The following is a 20,372-nucleotide window of genomic DNA, read 5'->3' on the forward strand; positions in this document are numbered from 1 at the left end:
AAAGTGCGTACATACGCAGGAACGAAGCATTTCAGGTGCGCCGGTACGCAGGCACAGAAGGGTTGCAGGTGCGGAGGTCCGCAGGCAGTTCAATGGATACAGTGCGTATGTAAGCAGGCGAGCAGTTGAGCAGAGTGCGTACGTAAGCAGGCGAACAGTTGAGCAGGGTGCGTACGTAAGCAGGCGAGCAGTTGAGCAGGGTGCTTACTGTAAGCAGGCAGTACATGGGTGAAGCTGCTTACTTCTCTTAAAATCTTTGTTTATCATTGCTGTGTTCTGGGTTTGGTTCTATTATTGTTGATCTGGTTACTACAGTTGACTGGGTGATTCTCTTATACTTGATGATCATTTCATGCTTATGGATCCAGTTTGAAAATTTATGAAAAGTGGTCCTTGTAAGAAAAGAAGTAGGGGGTTGTAGCTCCCTTCCAGGAGAGACTGGAAAACGAGAGAGAGTTGTAGCTCTCTGCAGGTTGTAGCCTACGTACTGGTAAATGACTGCACCAGTACAAAACCATTGTAAAAGGAGTTTCTAATTTGAAAGAAGATAGAGACATATTGCAGCAGGTGGTTTTCACCCACATTGGGTTTCCACCTTACATCTTGTGTTCTTTGGTGTGACTATCTGTTTTCTTTGTTCATGCTCATTATTTTATGGTACTGACATGCAAAAATAATTCAAAGAACAAATAAGGAAGATTTATTAAAAGAATTAGATAATACTGATTCACCCCCCCTCTCAGTATTATTTCCAACAATTGGTATCAGAGCAGGTCCTTCAGAGAAGCTTGATCGCTTGAAGGTAGATCGTTCATCATGAGCAACTACGAGAGAGAAGCATCAATCATGCCACCGGTTTTTGATGGGACAAACTTCAATTATTGGAAGGTAAGAGTTACTGCCTATCTTCAATCTCTTGGTACAGAAGTTTGGGACATCGTAGAGACAGGCTACGCTTTTCCTTCAGCTACTCCTACAGATGCAGCCGAGAAAAAGAAGTATGAAACAAATGCGAAAGCAGTCAGTACTCTATTAGGATGTATATCTCAATCAGAATTCATGAAGGTAATGCACTATAAATCCGCAAAAGAGATATGGGACAAAATTGTCACGAGCTATGAAGGAGATGAACAGGTAAAGCGTGCTAAACTTCAAACTCTCAGAATTCAGTATGAGACTCTCAAAATGTATAATGATGAAAGTGTGGCTAACTATTTTCTTCGGGTAGATGAGGTTGTTAATTGTATGAAAAATTTGGGTGAAGAAATAAAAGAGGCTATTGTGGTTGAAAAGGTTCTAAGATCATTGTCCCCCAAGTTTGAATCTAAAGTATCTGCAATAGAAGAAAAGGAAAATCTACGAATTCTTACTATGTCTCAGCTACATGGAATTCTAACTGCTTATGAAATGAGAAAGGGAGGTCCATCAGACAGAAGAGAAGCTGCTTTCAAGGCATCAGGCAAAGGAGATTATTATGAAGCAAGCCACGTCCCAGAAGAAGAGGAAGAAGAATCAAATTTTGTCAGAAATCTTCAAAGGGGTTCTGGAAGGTTCAGAGGTAAGTTACCTTTTAAATGCTTTGCTTGTGGAAGAGTAGGTCATTATGCTGCAAAATGTCCTTATAAGGATAAAGGAAAGGAACCTGCTAGATGGAACAAGAAACAGAACACAAATAAGAAAAGCTACTACACTCATGAAGATAGTGATGGTCTATCAAACAGTGATGAAGATGAACAAGGTAATGAATATAAGTTGTTCATGGCATTTGAAGATGATGATTATATGGATGCTATAGATTTGGATAACCTTTATGATGAAATTACTAGACTCAAGAGATGTATAGAAGAAAAGAACATGATCATTGACACTCTACAATTTCAAATTGATGAAAAGGAAAAACATCTTGAAAAATTAGAAGGTGAAATTGTTGGTCTTAGAAAAGAGATTGAGAAAACAAAAGCTATTAATCTCAAGTTTGTCAAAGGATCTGAAACTTTGGATGAGATTATCAATGTGTAGCGGTCTCCACTAAACAAGACAGGTCTGGGCTATAATGGAGAAACTTCTCAAGCATCCACCTCAAAAAGTTATCTTGATGCAGCAAGAAGAAATGAGCAAAAGCACAATGAAGATCATCAGGTAAAGCAGGGACGAATTACAAACAGAAACTATCAGGGGCAATCCATCTTAAGGGTGAACAAAAGCTACAACCAGCCACAGGTAAAATCTTCTCAATTTGGTTCAAGAATAGATGGCAATAGAAATTACAATCAATTGGCTGGTAGATTCGATAACCGCAGAAGTTTCTTCAATGGACAATGCTTTTCTTGCCATAACTTTGGTCACAAAGCAGCTCAATGTGTTGCATATAAAACAATCATGACTAGGGAAGCTCAAAAACAAAGAAGTATGACCGGGATTACAAAAAGGACCTATAACAACTTTTCGGTTCTTGAAAATGAAGTTGAATGTTCTAGTTGCAATAACTTTGGTCATGAAAACTCTGAATGCAGGAGCAGGTTTCAGCAGAAAAAGGAACAAGCCTCAAGCACCAAAACATGGAGAATAAAGGAACCACAAACAGAATGATGTGGGATAGCATTTTATGCAGAGGGACAGGAAAATCTATGGTACATTGACAGTGGATGTTCGAAGCATATGACAGGTGATAAAGAAAAACTTGAGTCATATTCTGCTCTAGAAAAAGGAAAGAAAGTCTATTTTGGAAATGATACTCCTGCAACTATAAAAGGAAAAGGCATTGCTCAGTTAAAAGAAAAGGTCAAGGCTGGAAATGTTTTGTATGTTGATGGATTGAAGCATAATCTTCTAAGTGTCAGCCAGATGTGTGATCAAAGAACCGAGGTTATATTCAGATCAAATGGATGTCTTGTTCGTGATCTTGATACAGGTAAAACAGTGATCAAAGGCAAAAGAACTCCAAATAATCTGTACATATTTGAAGAAGGACAACAACAATGCTATCTGAGCAAGGATGATGAGCACTGGTTATGGCATCGGATGTTGGGACATCTAAGCTTTTCACAAATAAGGAAAGCATGCAAATATCAGGCAGTTCGCGATCTTCCAGATATCAAAATTCCTGACAACACCATATGCAAATAATGTCAGTTTGGAAAACAAACCAGAACTAACTTTCCAGAGAAAGAAGGATCAGCTAGCGTGCCTCTTGAGCTAGTACATACAGATACATGCGGTCCTTTCAGGAAAAGAACACCTCGAGGAGAAGAATACTTGATATTATTCATTGACGATTTCTCCAGGTTTGTCTGGTTAGGACTTATGAAGCACAAAGATGAAGCATTCGAAAAATTCAAATCCTTCAAAGCCTTGGTTGAAAATGAATCAGGTCACAAAATTAAGTGCCTCAGATCCGACAGAGGTGGGGAATTTACTTCAAATGAATTTTTCGATTTCTGTGAAGAACATGGGATAAGAAGAGAATTCTCTACAGCAAGAACTCCTCAGCAAAATGGAGTTGTGGAAAGAATGAACAGAACAGTCCAACAAATGGCTTGTGCTATGCTTGATGAGTCAGGAACTCGTGCAACTTTCTGGGGTGAAGCTGCACATGCTGCGGTTGTTATTCTCAACAAAACAAATGTCCGGGTGAACAGCACTCAAACTCCTCATGAGCTCTGGAGTGGTAGGACTCCTTCGGTAAAGCACTTCAAAATCTTTGGGAGCAAATGCTATATCAAGAATACTGATGAGCAGCTTGGCAAACTTGAACCTAGAGCAGATGAAGGCATTCTTCTTGGTTACTCTCCACATAGCAAAGCATACAAATGCTACAATAAAAGACTTGGCAGAATTGTTGACAGCATTGATGTAGTGGTTGATGAGAAGGGATACATTCCTAGGCAAGTACATCATGAAGACACCGAAGAAGATGAAGGCTACCCCCAACGACAGAATGATGAAGAAGAAGAACCTCAAGAAGAACCAGAGGAGCAAACAAGAATAGAAGAAAAGACTCCATCCAGATATGTTCAGAAGAATCATCCAGAATCTCAGATTATGGGGCAGAAAGAAGCAGGTGTACAAACAAGAAGAACAGTTGCAGAAGCTTCAAGCTATTTGGCATTACTCTCCTCTACTGAACCACAAAATGTGAAAGAGGCATGCAAAGATGAATGTTGGGTGAAATCAATGGATGAAGAACTTGAGCAGATCGAAAAGAACAACACTTGGGAGCTGGTTCCTAGACCAAAAGATAAGAATGTTATCGGAACAAAATGGGTCTTCAAAAATAAATTGAATGAAAATGGAGAAGTAATTAGAAACAAAGCCAGACTTGTTTGTAAAGGGTATGCGCAGCAAGAAGGAATAGACTTTGAAGAAAACTTTGCTCCTGTTGCAAGACTTGAGGCCATCCGAATGTTCCTTGCTCTCTCAAGTTTTCAAAACTTGAAAGTATTTCAAATGGACGTGAAATCAGGCTTTCTGAATGGAGACTTGGAAGAAGAAGTGTACATTGAACAGCCAGATGGGTTCATTCTTGGAAATGATCCAAATCTTGTATGCAGATTGAAAAAGGCTCTCTATGGTCTCAAACAAGCTCCAAGGGCTTGGTACTACCGTTTGGACAAATATCTTCATCAACAAGGATTTTCAAAAGGATCAACAGATAGCAATCTTTATATAAAAGTTGAAAATGACAAATTGCTAATACTTGTTGTGTATGTAGATGACATTATTTTTGGGAGCAATGAAGAAGCTATGAGTCAAAGCTTTGCCTTGGTCATGCAGAAAGAATTTGAAATGTCCTTGCTAGGAGAACTGACATATTTCCTTGGTTTGCAAATCCAACAAAAAGAAGGAGGAATCTTTTTATCTCAAACCAAGTATCTCAAACAGATTTTGAAGAAATATGGTATGGAAGATGCAAAACCAGTATGTACACCCATGGTCACAGGATGTAGCCTCAGTGCAAATGATGAATCTGCAGCAGTACATCAACCAACCTACAGATCTATGATTGGAAGTTTACTTTATTTGACAGGTACCCGACCGGACATCATGCATGCAGTTGGAATAGTTGGAAGATTTCAGGCAAATCCGAAGGAGACTCATCTTCAGGCAGTGAAGAGAATTTTCAAATATCTTCAAGGGACTCAAAATTATGGCTTATGGTATCCTAGAGATACAGATCTTACACTTCATGCTTATACAGATGCAGATTGGGCCGGAAGCGTGGATGACAGGAAAAGCACAAGTGGTGGTGCGTTCTTTATGGGTTCCAGACTGGTATCTTGGTTCAGCAAGAAACAGAGTTCGATTGCCTTGTCTACAGCTGAAGCGGAATATGTTGTTGCTGCATCTTGTTGCACCCAACTCCTTTGGATGATGCAGACTTTGCAGGATTTTCAAATCACTTGTACACCACCAATCCCCATCTTATGTGATAACACAAGTGCAATTAGCATCTCAAAGAATCCTGTTATGCATTCAAAAACCAAGCACATACCAATCAAGTATCATTTTCTCCGGGAACAAGTGCTTGAACAGAAGGTCAAGTTGGAGTATGTTCCTTCTAAGGAACAAGTTGCTGATATTCTCACCAAACCATTGCCCAGGGACACTTTTGAATACCTCAGGCAAAAGCTGGGGGTTGTTGATGCATCATCTTATTACTGAACCTCTTCTTATTGATGGTACAGGTTCAGGGGGAGCATATAATGCATTGTTGGCATTATGGAGGATGTGTAGAAGGAGATCTTGGAAGTAGCTGCAATATGTCTCTATCTCTTTCATGGTGGATTATGGTTCTTCGTTGCAGATCTGGTTCATATTCAGGGGGAGCATGTTCTTAGGGGGAGCATAACCCTTTTCCCTTGATGTCAAAGGGGGAGAATGAAGCTGAAGTTTTGAGGTTGCCATCAAGTCCAAAGGGGGAGATTGTTGGCATTATGGCTAAAGTGTTGTCCTTGATGGCAACCCATTCAGGTGATAGATCACAGTACTTCAAGTCAGCAGCAGAGATTGATGATCAGCTATCAAATATTGAAGAAAATAAGGGGTACGCAGGTACACCTTACATAAGGTGCGTACACGCAGGTCGGTGTTACATAAAGTGCGTACATACCCGCAGTTATCCCGTTCAGGAGGTGCGTACCCCCAGTGCACACATTTCAAGGCAGAGAAAAGCACACGTGGGGTTTCTTATGTTTAACCTTTGGTATTTAGCCGACGGTTTTGTGTTATTATGGTGTCGGCCCGTGGTATTGATCCATGATTTAAGGAAGAGCTTTCCTATATAAAGCAAAGGAGATCATTTGGCTTGAGTATGTTTTGTGTTGAATATCTTATGAGGGCTAGATCTGAAATATTATGATCTCTTGGGAGTAATGTCTAGATCTAAATAAGGCAAATCTACTGATGGATTGAGATCTCTTCGGCGCATGTTCAGATCTGTAGATCTGACTGTCTGGGTTATTTCTGAAGTCTTGAAATCATCTATGCCCGAAGGTATGCAGGTACAGTGAAAGAAAAGTGCGTACATACGCAGGAACGAAGCGTTTCAGGTGCGCCGATACACAGGCACAGAAGGGTTGCAGGTGCGGAGGTCCGCAGGCAGTTCAATGGATACAATGCATATGTAAGCAGGCGAGCAGTTGAGCAGAGTGCGTACGTAAGCAAGCGAACAGTTGAGCAGGGTGCGTACGTAAGCAGGCGAGCAGTTGAGCAAGGTGCTTACTGTAAGCAGGCAGTACATGGGTGAAGCTGCTTACTTCTCTTAAAATCTTTGTTTATCATTGCTGTGTTCTGGGTTTGGTTCTATTATTGTTGATCTGGTTACTACAGTTGACCAGGTGATTCTCTTATACTTGATGATCATTTGATGCTTATGGATCCAGTTTGAAAATTTATGAAAAGTGGTCCTTGTAAGAAAAGAAGTAGGGGGTTCTAGCTCCCTTCCAGGAGAGACTGGAAAATGAGAGAGAGTTGTAGCTCTCTACAGGTTACAGCCTGCGTATTGGTAAAGGACTGCACCAGTACAAAACCATTGTAAAAGGAGTTTCTAATTTGAAAGAAGATAGAGACATATTGCAGCAGGTGGTTTTCACCCACATTGGGTTTCCACCTTACATCTTGTGTTCTTTGGTGTGACTATCCGTTTTCTTTGTTCATGCTCATTATTTTATGGTACTGACATGCAAAAATAATTCAAAGAACAAATAAGGAAGATTTATTAAAAGAATTAGATAATACTGATTCACCCCCCCTCTCAGTATTATTTCCAACAGTAAGGGCACAATAATAACAATAGTGGGCTTCTATGGGGCACAATAGTAACAATATGGGCACTACATGGGTGCAACGATATAATAAGTGGGTTGTACTAATAACAATAAGGGGTTACACTAGTAGTATAGGGGCCTAACACCATGATAACACTGGTACAATTAAATTAACCTTTACAAAGGGTATCAGTTGGACTTAGAGGACCAACCATGGGTTGGTGAGGTCACAGGGGCTCACGCAATTATCCATGGTTTGGAAATTGCACCAGGGTATTATGATTATGTTGAAATTTTGCAGTACTAGAGTGTGCACTATGGTTGCGAGGTAGCATTGCTCAGCTAGGGGTCGGGGACATTACATATCCAAAAGTTTGATGTAGTATGTGAAATAGATGAAACATTGCAAACAGTGGATGCAACCTGTGACACACAAGACATAATATAATTATGTGATGCTCATTGTGATACAAAATACCCCATGACTATGGAATCATGTAGTCAATCAAGGAACAATTATTGAAGATGAGCCACAAGCACAAAAAGGTAGGAACAATAGTAGCAAAACAAAATTAGAAGAAGTAATGACAACCAAATGGTATTTCCAAGATGTTTTTCAAACCTTTGAAAGAGTTATCATTTAATATAATTTGAATTGGATTGGGATAGGACAAAGGAAACAACTTACATATTCTATGTTACTTAAAACTAGATCAGTTTGAGAGCAAAGGATTTTGCGAAGGTGTCTAAAATATTTGTAATAAGTGTTAACATTGGAAAATAGTTTGTCACATGGAGATTTAATGTTTTTATCTCCATCCTTGTCCTCATCGTGGGAAGACAAATCTCCTATCAGAAAAATGTCAAAAGAAAAAGCAAGTTAAAAAGATAGTTCATTATGGATGGATAAATTCTTGGAGATGGAATCTGCAATTAAATAAGTTGCATAAGTGTTACTTCCTAGTTAAGGCAGAGGTAAAGCCACATAAAAATAAAGAAATGGAAAAAGAAAATAACTATCAAGCAGTTATTTTAGATGATTTTGGGTATGAACTATATCCAATTATGTATTTTTTCCGAAGTCAAAGATCGTACTCTCCACACCTCAAGGTGGACGGGTGGGGGGAGCACAATGATAAAAAGAAACTCTCCTACACCTTTTAGGTGGGGAATAACTTGATGAAGTGAAGATAATTAGTGGTAATTTAGAAGCCACCACATTTTTCAAATAAAATTGGTTAGTGGTTTTCCAAAACCACCACATTTTTCAAGTGAATATGGTTATTGGTAAACCAAAAACCACCAAATTATTTGAATCAAATTGGTTACTGGTCATCCAAAACCACTACATTCTTTAAGTCAAAATGGTTAGTGGTAAACCATAAACCACTAGTACCAATAGAAAATGGTTAGTGGTAAACCATAGACCACCAGTATCAATAGAATATGGTTAGTGATAAACCATAAAACATCAATATCAATGGAATATGGTTAGTGTTCAACCAAAAAAACTACCACATGAAGTGAATAGTGTTAGTGTTCAACCAACAAAGCCACCACATAAAGAATATAAAGCTCTAGCTTGGATCCTTTCAACAAAATTCTCACCTTGCACATGGTAGTGGAGAGCATCAAATGTCAAAGATGATATTCAATTAGCATTTGGGAATTTTACCATAGCAACTAGTCCCTTAAAAATAAATGGTAATAAAAAAGAATGGGAGTATTTAGACATGGCATTTGTTCACTTCTAGATGAATTGGTAGTTTGTCAAGCATATCTTCATTAGAGTTCAGTTCAATAGTTTCAGACTAAATATAAATTTTTTTATTGGCATGATTCTTTAGACTTATGATTGAGGGGGGAAATGTTATATTATGAATTCCTAGAGAATCATAAAGTTTGAGATCCTTTCGGTACAAATTGTAAACCTTATCTTTGATGAGGTACCATCATCATCTATTGATGAGTTGTCAATGGGATCTATATTTAGAATGGTTCAATTGATGTAATATAAATTCATATCATGAGATTAATACAATGAGTTAAGATATTAGATTAAGGACATTTCTGCCATTTGCTTGTCTTGCCTTGTTTGCTCAAATTCTTAACAATTTGTCCATTACCCATTTTATGTCTTTCTATTGTGGAGATGTGATGTTGAAGGAAATGTTTGGGATGCCTCCGTAGGGTGGAGAAGGTTTTTGAGCCTTTAGAAAGTCTTTGGGAAATTTTTCTACCCTATCAGGTTTGATTTCAATCCTCTCAAACCAACTTGGAATCTCAGCACAATTTTTAGAATTCCAGGGTCACTAGCAAGTGTTTTGGAAATTTGGAAATCGAAGGATTTGGTCTTAGCCCTTGGTCATATGGACTGATGCGAGCGATGACTAAGAACTTATTTTAAAGGAGATAAGGTCCAATGGATGGTATGTTGGGGTGTCGATTTATCGGGTGTTAGTAATGCATTGGACGACCTATATTACAAACCCTCGATACTTACAAATCCCAAATATCTGTTAATCAAGGGACATAATTCTCGTTGGTTGATGTTTGTTAATTGGATCAAACAAGTTTTGTGAATTGAAGTTTTTATTTTTGATAAGTAGTCGAGGACCTGATGTCTCAGTGACCCAGTGGAAAGAATGGCAGTTGACAAGAAAAGGTGGAGTTATGGACGTCAATTTTTTTCTATTATTTCTCTAGACTTCACTCAATTAATAGGAAAGTATGTGAACTACATAGAATTTACCTTCAAGTAACTATTGATTTATCAAAATTTTGAATGATCAGGTATTGGGTGTTAAGATATCGGGAGGTAGGGTATCAACTTATTGAGATATTAACTTTCATAATATCTAGAGGTCAGGACAACGATTATTGGGTTTTCCTCTCAATATTGATGGAACTTGATATTGACCTCGCATGGCATGCTAGTGTGGAAATTCAATGTGGCATGTTGATGTGATGAGATGATGTGGCATGGTGTTGTATGATGGCAACATGTGGCAAAAGAACTGCCAAATGTCTAGCATGTGGTAATGGTATGGATGCTAACTTGGTACTTGGAGAGTAGATTTTTAAATAAGCATAACTTTGTGTCAAAAGTATGGATCTGGATTAAATTTATGTCCTTGAAAGGATCTTGATGAGAAAAATATGACAGTGATCTCAAAAAAGTTTAATATGGTTAAAGGAAGAAGGAATTTGAAAATCTTGTCTCAATAAATTAACCTTGGAGGTTAGGTCTAGATACCTTGTATCCTTAATTAGGCATTAAGGGAATAGGTATGCAACATTATTCCATCAATTTACTTAAAGTAGTCTAGCTAAAAATCTAAAATCCCTTTATATTATAATGTACCTGTCATTTCTATGTTATCCTATTATAATGCTACTATTTAAGATTATAAGTCTACATTCCTATTGGCCAATGTCGTTAGTTATTTTAGGTAATTTTGTCACAATATGTTCTTGGTTTGAATCTTAATGGTGAGGTGCACTAGTCTACACATAAATGGTAAAGAAAGATGGACAAGGAAGAAACTTTAGACTATGGGGAGGACGCATGTGGCATATCTATTTTTAGATATAATGTGGTGTATTGGAATAGGGACAAATCTTCTCCTAAATTCTTGTCTCATCAAAGGACCTTGTATCTACCTATTCATAATACAAGACATGAAAAGGGTATCATAGATAGAACAAAAGTCTTATAGGCATGTAATGTGAGGTTTCCCTCCTCCCCTCACACAAGGAATCATATCTTAGGGGAACTTCCTTCCTTGCTAATGAACTCTAGTGGATGGATGGACTAGTTAAGCCATGAAAACACATAGTTATGTAAGCAAAATGAAAGTATGACAAAATCTATATAAAGGAGACTCTACATCATTGGAACATGTTCAATGTATAACTCTTGCAGTCAAGTTGATGTTGAAGTTTCCATCATTGGTAAAACTACCTTAGACTTGTCCAAACCTTTACCTCATAGATTTTTTTATTTTTATTTTTGTTTTTATTTTTTTTGTGTGGAAAAGGTAAATTTTTCTTTCTTGTCAAATATTTGCAAGAATTTAGACTTATCTCTATATCCTAGAAGATAGGACCTCTCCTTTTAAGAAGATGTTGGAAATTTATTCTATGGAGATAAGTGTTAAACTTCTAGATATCATGACACTAGGGAAGATAGAAGTGTATAAAGATAAACATGAAAATAATGCAATTAGTGGTGGGAGAGGGTATCATGTTTAGTTAAAATCCTAGTAGAAGAAGAAACTTTAGTTGGTATATTCTCAGGAAGGATAATGGTGGAGAAATCTAAGACAATAGGTTGGCAAGTATGGTCAAGTCTCCTAGTTAGTTATAATTTTTCCATATTCCCTCTAAAGGTTGGATTGATTTTTCTTTTAGGGATAAGGAGGAAGTGACAAATATCAGGGAAGGAAGGCATTTGAGGGATCCTCACATTTGTTCTTAAAACATTGTTAAACTAGATTGATTCAAGGTCATAAAATATCATTATTGTCCCTCTCTAGGTTAAACTTTTTTCACTTCAACTAGAATTGTGGAATAAGACAATGTTAAAATAAATTTGGAAATTTCATAGGTGTCTTTTTATCGTTCCATAAAGAATGAAGCATTTTGATGGTGAGGAAAATGGCACCAATATTTTTCTCAATGGATTTGAGCTTAGGTCTTCTAGAGAAGGTTGAGATTGTAGCAAAGATGTGGTCCTACACACATATCTTGGACTATGTTAAGGTACCATTTAGATGTAACTATTTCTTTGTTTATGCTTGTTTGAAGGCTTATTGCACAAACACACATTTGTCCAAATGATGTATACCTATATTGTTTTCACTAGTCCAAAAAGTTAAGAGTTGCAGGTTTCTATATAATTGTTGTCTGAGAATAAATGGTCTTAGAATGTGATTATCCAAAGCATGTCTTAGGCAAAAAGACTTAGATTGATGAAGAAATTTCATATACTAAGGACATAAATGCTCCCACCTCATATCATTAGATGGCTCTCTATAGGAGTCAAAATCATAAATAACTTAGTGTATATGATGAATGTTTCAAGTTTCTATATAATTCTCGCCTTAGAAGAAATGGTCTTCGAATGTGATTATCCAAAGCATGTCTTAGGAAAAAAGACTTAGATTGATGAAGTAATTTCATAAACTAAGGACATAAATGCTCCCATCTCATGCCATTAGATGGGTCTCTATAGGATTCAAAATCATAAATAACTTAATGTATAAAATGATTTTTTTAATAAACACACACCCAACTAGTATAAAATGTGTACAACTTCGTTAAATTTTAGTAAGCAAATCATTATGTAAAGGTGAATCTATTGTTTTAGAGCGAGATAAGTCTTATACACCAATTTGGTGTCTAACTTAACCATTACCTAAAAATTATATTATTATTATTATAGGAAAAACAACTTTATAATTATTAAATAAAATATTAATTATATTTTAATTTTGTAAAAATATTATTATACCACAATGTAAAAAAAGTAAATTTATGTTTTACATTTAAAATTTATACAAATAAAAATTTCATTATTTCATTTATCTAACTAACTTCATGTTTCTATATCCATAAAAGCATAACATCGAAAAAAAAAAACAACATTTACATGGAGAAGGCACTTTCTCCTTTAACAAATTTTAAATGATTTACAATTTGATTCTAGTTTTTTAATTTTAAATGATTTACAACTTGATCCTAGTTTTTTTTTGCTATGGACTATAGCATTTGCTTCATGGTCAAAGTGTGTTGGCTCTGCATTATTTGGGTGTTTTTTTTGTAATTTTACCCAAAATTTCAAGAAAACGTTGAATATTTCATTTTTTTTATAAATTCAAAAATAATTTCTTAATTTTCTAAAAAATATCTTATTTCTAATTTTCTATTAGAAAATAATTGGTCAAAACTAAGCGATGACTTGAAACTTCTGAGTTGAATGCTCGAGTCGATTAAGGAGCCTCCCTTCAAAATAATTAATTCTGGCTACACGTGGCTTTGTATATTAATTCAAATAGTTAAGTATGCATGATCTACCTGTTTTATAAGTAAAACATTACAATGTGCTTAGTGGTCTAATTCGAATAGTTGAGTGCTTTGAACTAATGCAAAAAAACATCTCAAGTTTAAACATTACAATTGACATAGTAATCTAATTCTAATTGATTGGTTCAAACTTATGGAAAAGGTACATTGGATATCATCCAAGATATTGGAGAATGACTCGAGACTTTCAGCGAATGGATTTAAGATGAACCAAATCAAAAGTAGTAAGGGTGAGCGGTATTTGAAAAGAAGGTATTTATTTAAGAGAATATGTTACAACACTCATCTAAAAATTTCTAATAAAATTTTGTATTTTATTAGAAAGGAACGCGATCCAGCTATCTCGACACTTGTGTGGAGGGCCTCCGCAGTGTCTACCTACTCTCTCTAACCAGATTAAAGACGAGCAGTTGGTGCCGTCAGTTACGGCTTGAAATTCAAGGGAAAATGCTATTTCCAACCGCATAGCCTCATTAATGCGGGGCTACATGTGTGCAGGAGATAGCCACCTCGCATTTAGATAATAAAAAAAAAACGGCGTAGTACCCACCTCGCCTGTTATAAACTCCTATCTCCTGTGCATGTAGCCCCGCATTAATGAGGCTATGGGGTTGGAAATAGGAGTTGCCGAAATTCAAATGCCAAAAGTCCTGTCCATAAACAATTATATATTGACAGCCCACATCTTTCTGTGCCCGTACGAAATACTTTGGAATATTCCTTTAGCTAAGCAGATTCGATAGCAGTTTCGTTAGTCGGCCGACTGTTGCTTCGCAGCAACTTCCCGGAACGTCTGTGTCTGTTTGTGTCGCGGGCGAATACCTGTCAACTTGTACCCAACTTTCCCTTCATCCCAACCATTCCAGTGACGCCTTTTTCAACACTCCGAACTTTCCGAAACCCATGTCTGGACTTTCCGAATGCTACTCCTGACAGTTGAATCCATCATAGAGCCTGGAGGTATTGACACGTATATACTATGCTGTCAAATTTCTATTGGTTACTGCATTCTGGATTTTATTGTTTTCAACCTACTTTATCCGTAACAGCGGACGCTTTTTATCTATAAAACACACGCTCCCATTCAAGCAAAACACACACTACACTTCTACATTCGTGTTCTGCAAATTGATTCTTTATCAAGAGATTATTGAATTCCAGCATACTTACCATCTATTCTCCACTTCTCACCATGAATCCAGAAAATTCTCCTGTAGATCAGTTCTTCAGTGCAAAGGCTGCGGCGGCCAAGAAGAATTGCAGAGCGTACGTGACTTTCTTGGCCGGATGTGGCGATTATGTGAAAGGTGTGGTCGGTCTTGCAAAGGGTCTCCGCAAGGTGAAGAGCGCATATCCTCTCGTCGTTGCTGTGTTGCCCGATGTTCCAGAGGATCATCGCCTGCAATTGCGAAGACAGGGTTGTATTGTTCGCCAGATTCAACCCATCCATCCCCCGGAGAATCAAGTGCAATTCTCAATGCCTTACTATGTCCTCAACTACTCCAAACTCCGTATTTGGGAGGTATTTTCATTTCTTGCAAATTTGGATGCATTCATATAACATTTTAACAACAATATAGTTAGTTATTAACAATCTTGTTTTGTTTTGAGTGATGGGCAGTTTGAGGAGTACAGCAAGATGGTATATCTGGACGCAGACATCCAAGTCTTTGACAACATTGACCATCTCTTTGACATGCCGGATGGATATTTCTATGCTGTCATGGATTGCTTCTGCGAGAAGACATGGAGTCACACTCCGCAGTACAAGATCGGATACTGCCAGCAGTGTCCAGAGAAGGTGTCATGGCCCGCTGAATTAGGGCAACGGCCCTCTCCATACTTCAACGCTGGAATGTTTGTTTCTGAGCCGAGTCAGCTGACCTTCGACTGCCTTTTGGAAACTCTGATGGCTACTGTGCCAACGCCCTTCGCAGAACAGGTCTGGATCTGTTCTCGATTTCAGTGATGATCATGCACATTTTTGTTTGGTTTACCAGATCTAATTTTGACTAAATTGTGGTATATATTTTGTAGGATTTCTTAAACATGTTTTTTGAAAAGATATACAAACCCATTCCTCTGGTGTACAATCTGGTTCTAGCCATGATGTGGCGGCATCCCCAGAACGTGGACTTGGACACTGTCAAAGTTGTTCACTACTGTGCTGCTGTAAGTTTTTTTTTCTTTTTTCACTCCAAATTTTATATATGAAATACCAGATAGGTGTTCTGTGGTGTTCTGAGCTTACAGGGTTATATTTTGCATGTACAGGGATCGAAGCCATGGAGGTACAGTGGGGAGGAGGAAAATATGGAGAGAGAAGATATAAAGATGTTGGTGCAAAAATGGTGGGACATATACAATGAACCCTCCCTCGACCACTCGGGATCAGGAGATATTACAATTCCAGATCCAATTTCAGAGGCGGATGGAAAATCAAATGATCTGCAACGAGTGGCTGCTAGTTCGTTACTTTCTGCGATGCCAACAAACCCCAACATAATGCCTGCACCGCCTGCAGCTTAAGAGATTTCAAATTTCTAGAAGTCGCCTGTAGCATCAGATTTGAATTTACTATAAACCACTAGTAGAAGTTGGGACAATTTGTATATCGTATGGAAGATTTTGCCGTTGCATCGACGGTTATTGATGGTAAAGTAATTCAATTAATTAATCTTTGTGAATAGACAAATTGCCATTTGTATGATTTGAGGATGCCTTGAGTTCTATAATCCATTGTTATTTTTTCGTTTTCTCTATTGAGAAAAATAATCTAATTTTTATTTTGTTAATCGTACACTAAGGCAATACATTATGAGATGTTTATCACTTGTAAAACAATGAAAAAGTTACATAAGACAACAACATTGAGCGCCTCGTAATCGATACGCAAATCTGATTTCTGATTTCACACATTGCAGATTCACTAAGTTGTTTATTAGAATTTTTATATCTTACCTTAAGCCATTTTTTAAAATTGTAAGATGCACTAATTCTAATGTATATAAAGTAAGAAGTGTAAGAATTCATAGTAAACCACTAATACTAAGGTATATAAAGTAAGAAGCACTAATTCTAATGTATATAAAGTTTATGGTTTGTGGTTTGTGTATATTAAATACGATAATACAATATTAATTAATTGTAAGTTACCAACCAGAATAAGAATATGTTTAGATAATATGGGGCATATTTTTTATTTTGCAAGAGAGTATTAGGATATATTGGAGATGAAAGAAGTAATCGTATGTTATAGATAATATGTGGTATATTATTTATTTTACACTAGAGTATTAGGATATGTTAGTTTAAATTAAACAAAAGAGTATTAGGATATATTGGAGATGAAAGAAGTAATAGTATGTTAAAAATAATATGTGGTATATTATTTATTTTGCACTAGAGTATTAGCATATGTTAGTTTAAATTTTAGGATATGTTAGTTTAAATTTTATGTTGATCTATTTGTATAAATTTTTGTGGGAAAATATTATAAGATATGTGGAAAGTATATTTACGGTTTGTATTAGTGACCTATATTGTGTATGAGTAGATTCAACATAATGCATATTGGATTTTGTAAATTATTATGCACATTGTTAAAAAGTATTGATTCGGGTAAGTGCTAGAAGAATACTAAAAAAAGAGCATCCATATGGTGGTAATTAGATTAATGGAGGATAAAGAGAGAGGAACTCAGTTATGTTTTAATCCAGGGTTAATGAATTACGGGTTTATGAAAGCTACAACATCTGTAAATGTATTATAACATAGTAAAGGAATAAAATGAGAATTCAATATGGTTTTGCCAATTTTGGGTTCCAGGAGATGCCTTTGCGGCTAAGGGGATTTGTTTGGCCCTATGGTAGACCATGTTATAGTGGGAGATCTGCCAAATCGATTCTTGCAGTGAAAGGAAATGGTGAACATTGGAAAGATAGAGATCAAGAAATTTAATAAACAAAGTTTTGAGTTGTAGAAGCTCAAGATGGAGAGTCTGTTGATGGATAAAGATCAGTGGATCGTTCTGAATCCAAGTACAAAACCAACAGTGATGTCAACAGAATACTAGACCAAGTTGGATCAGATGGCAAAGAGAAAAATATGGTTGTGTCTCAGATTCAGTATTACTAAATGTTTTAGAAGAAGCTGCAACTAAAGATGTGTCAGACAAGTTAGGGACTTTGTATCACTCTAAGTCCCTAGTAAATAAATTGCTCCTATGGAAGAAGTTGTAGAACCTAAAGATGAGGGATGGAGGCTCAGTGATAGACCATTTCAATGCTTTCAATACTATGGTAAGTCAATTATTATCTATTGGTATTAAGATTTCATATAAGTGCATTGTTTTGTTATGTTCTCTACTAGACTCGTGGGATAGTCTGTTTGTTTCCATGTGTAGTAATGCAACTATAAAATTTGATGAAGTAGTCTCATCCTTGTTGTGAGATGAGATGAGATGGAAAAACATGGAGAACCAGAATGCAAATGCCTTATCTGTAAGTGGATGCTTCTAAAATAGAAATAGAAGTAAGTCCTCAGGTGGGAGATATAAATCTAGAGGAAGGTCTAAACCTCGATGAAAATTTGTAAAGTTATGCTAGAAATGCAAAAAAGAAGGGCATTACAAGATATATTGTAGAGCCAAAACTACTGAGAAAGAAAAGGGATTTGATGATGCTCCTTCTCTAGAAGCAAAAACCAGCTCAGATGAACGTGGGGATGTGCACTTACCTTCTTCAAGTGCACTTGTAGATCATGAGGTATGGTTGATTAACTCAAGTGCATCCTTTCATATGACTCCCCATAGGGAGTGGTTCTGCGATTATGAGAGACATGATGGTGGTGATGTCTCCCTAGGTGATTATAGGCAAGCCATAATCATATGACGAGGAAAATTAAATTTAATGTTGATTGAGCTGAAAGACTCATTCTACAACCAAGTATGATAGTGATGTGTAAGTACGTCCGTGCTCACCGTGGAATTGACACATGTCCGCTTAAAATAAAAATAAAATATTCTCTAAATGAAAAATCGATGTCGGCTATAATAAAAAAATAAAAATGAATATGTTATGCATGTTTAGTTAGTTTTCCATATGACATAATATAATTTCATGTAAAGTAATTAGAAGTAAAAAAAATGTGCAAGTAAGATGTTTAACTTTGTGTAATCTATATAGCATTCAAAACTACAATTTAAACAATGAAAATTACACGTTATATTTTGTACTCTAAAATAGGTTTTCACTTGAAGAAATTTGATCCCTTTCATCTCATGTTAGATTCAGAGTTAGATGGATCTAGGCTGGTGTGTAAAAGGATTAAAACTGTTGGACACCTAATCCTAATGGGTTAGCGTGGAAGTTGAATGGACAAAGCAGTCCAAGAGACCTTGGGATCTGAATCCCAAGAGTCACAATATGTACTATAAATGTAAATCAGTTGTTAATAAAAATTGTACTGAATGATTTATCTCTCCATCTGTCTCGCTGTCCATGTGAGTTTAACATGGTATCAGAGCCATGATGAGTGGCCTGTTTTCCCTGAGCAACTGGTCTGAGTTGCCTTGAATAGTGCTGGCCTAGTCTTCATTACCTGTAACGCTCCATTAATTGTGCCTGCCTGTTCTTCTGAATATAGAGCGTCATTACACCTGCGCCTCTACTGTCTGACAATTCTCTGTGTTTTTTCAGTAACTGTTCTGACGCCTCTATCATCAACGCCTCTATCCTCTGCATTTTTTCAGTGAATTGGTATGCGTTTTCTGTATTCTCCCATGCAAAAATGCTTCTGCCATTATTCTGTCCTCAAATGCCTCTCTCGTTCATGCTGCCTCTGCCTCTGATTTCTGAAATATATTATCTATTGAATGCAAGGTCTTGCCCCTTTCCTCTAAATTCGAAGTAGACGCATCAGTGGATTTCTAATCTATATTTTCTATCGATTGCAAGGGCTCGTTATCTTGATTTTAATAGGCGGCTTAACAGTAGACCAACGTTCAGACATTATGGTTTCATAAAATTCAGATTTTATCAGAACTTGAGAATGAAGACAAAGAGGATTCCGTTCGTACTCTGTCCCGTCTGAAGCGATTAACTTCAACTCTACGTCTGCGGTGCTCTGGTCCCCGAATTGCAACAGGTTTTTGGCCTTTGCTATTCCAAATGTTACACTGTTTTGACCATTGTTTTGGATGGATAACATGCGCACTACTTCATTTTATTGTGTTGTGTTGAATGCGTGGGAATTGGAGCTGCGCAAGATGTACTTTATTTTGGGCAGTTGGCAGGTGTGACCCCAATATCAACCATCGTTCGAAAGTTGCATGACCAGCGTCTCCAGTTCCGGTGCGTTGTATTGAATGCATATCTATTGAATTGGTTATGCGGTGAATGTTGTGTGACCACTCTATTATCTGTGTACATTAGTCAAAGGAATCCAAAACATTTGAAACGGTGAATAAAATTGAATGTTGTAACGGTGAAGTTGATGTATGCGTTGAACTCTTTCCAAAAAATAAAAAAACAGTTCAACACGTGTATCGAGGTCAGGTGCTTCATAAATCTGGCAATCTGCCGTGCACCTTCAAGATCATCAAAAATGGCAGTTGTACTGTAACTAAAAGAGAAGGCAGTCTTCGCACCTGATAGCTCGTATTGTTGCCGCAGGAACGCCTGTCGCCTATCTGACTGGTCATATGGTGGTTACCGCCTTTTTTTGTAGGTATTTGCAAATGTAATAGACTGTGGGTGTGGGTGTCGTGTCTTCCAACTGTATTCGAAGGATTTTGTTGGAAAGGTTAGGTATAACCTCGGCTCTAGTAAGTTAGATTTCTTGGAAATCATAAACATAGTCTGCAGCTTGTCTGCACTATTGTAAAGATTAGTGAGGCAATCAAGTCTCTTTGTTTGTTTCAACACTGAAAGCAATTTGAGAATAGAACCAGTTGGTAACGTGAGAACGCTGAAGAGAATATCGACAAAACGGTTGCGGCTCTTGCAATTTACCTGACCG

General features: G+C 37.0%; 1 protein-coding gene across 1 annotated transcript; it reads left to right on the forward strand.

Moving 5' to 3' along the window:
- The first annotated feature begins 14,448 nt into the window (after nucleotides 1-14,448).
- Nucleotides 14,449-16,110, forward strand: LOC149154586 (galactinol synthase 4-like). The gene is made up of 4 exons (XM_089438539.1): nucleotides 14,449-14,874; nucleotides 14,974-15,294; nucleotides 15,390-15,524; nucleotides 15,627-16,110. The coding sequence occupies exons 1-4, from the start codon at nucleotides 14,545-14,547 to the stop codon at nucleotides 15,879-15,881; spliced, it is 1,041 nt and encodes a 346-aa protein (XP_089294665.1). The 5' UTR covers nucleotides 14,449-14,544; the 3' UTR covers nucleotides 15,882-16,110.
- The last annotated feature ends 4,262 nt before the right edge of the window (nucleotides 16,111-20,372 follow it).

This window comes from Pinus tabuliformis, chromosome 9 (genome assembly GCF_031772625.1).
Source record: "Pinus tabuliformis cultivar Carrire ecotype Pingquan chromosome 9, CPIR1, whole genome shotgun sequence".
Taxonomy (NCBI): domain Eukaryota; kingdom Viridiplantae; phylum Streptophyta; class Pinopsida; order Pinales; family Pinaceae; genus Pinus; species Pinus tabuliformis.

What these genes read in the sequence shown, in the direction of transcription:
- LOC149154586 (XM_089438539.1), top strand. Translation starts at nt 14,545, where the DNA reads ATGAATCCAGAAAATTCTCCTGTAGATCAGTTCTTCAGTGCAAAGGCT. An exon ending in CAACGCCCTTCGCAGAACAG is followed by an intron (nt 15,295 to 15,389) that starts GTCTGGATCTGT and finishes TATATTTTGTAG; the next exon opens with GATTTCTTAAACATGTTTTT. An exon ending in TTGTTCACTACTGTGCTGCT is followed by an intron (nt 15,525 to 15,626) that starts GTAAGTTTTTTT and finishes TTGCATGTACAG; the next exon opens with GGATCGAAGCCATGGAGGTA.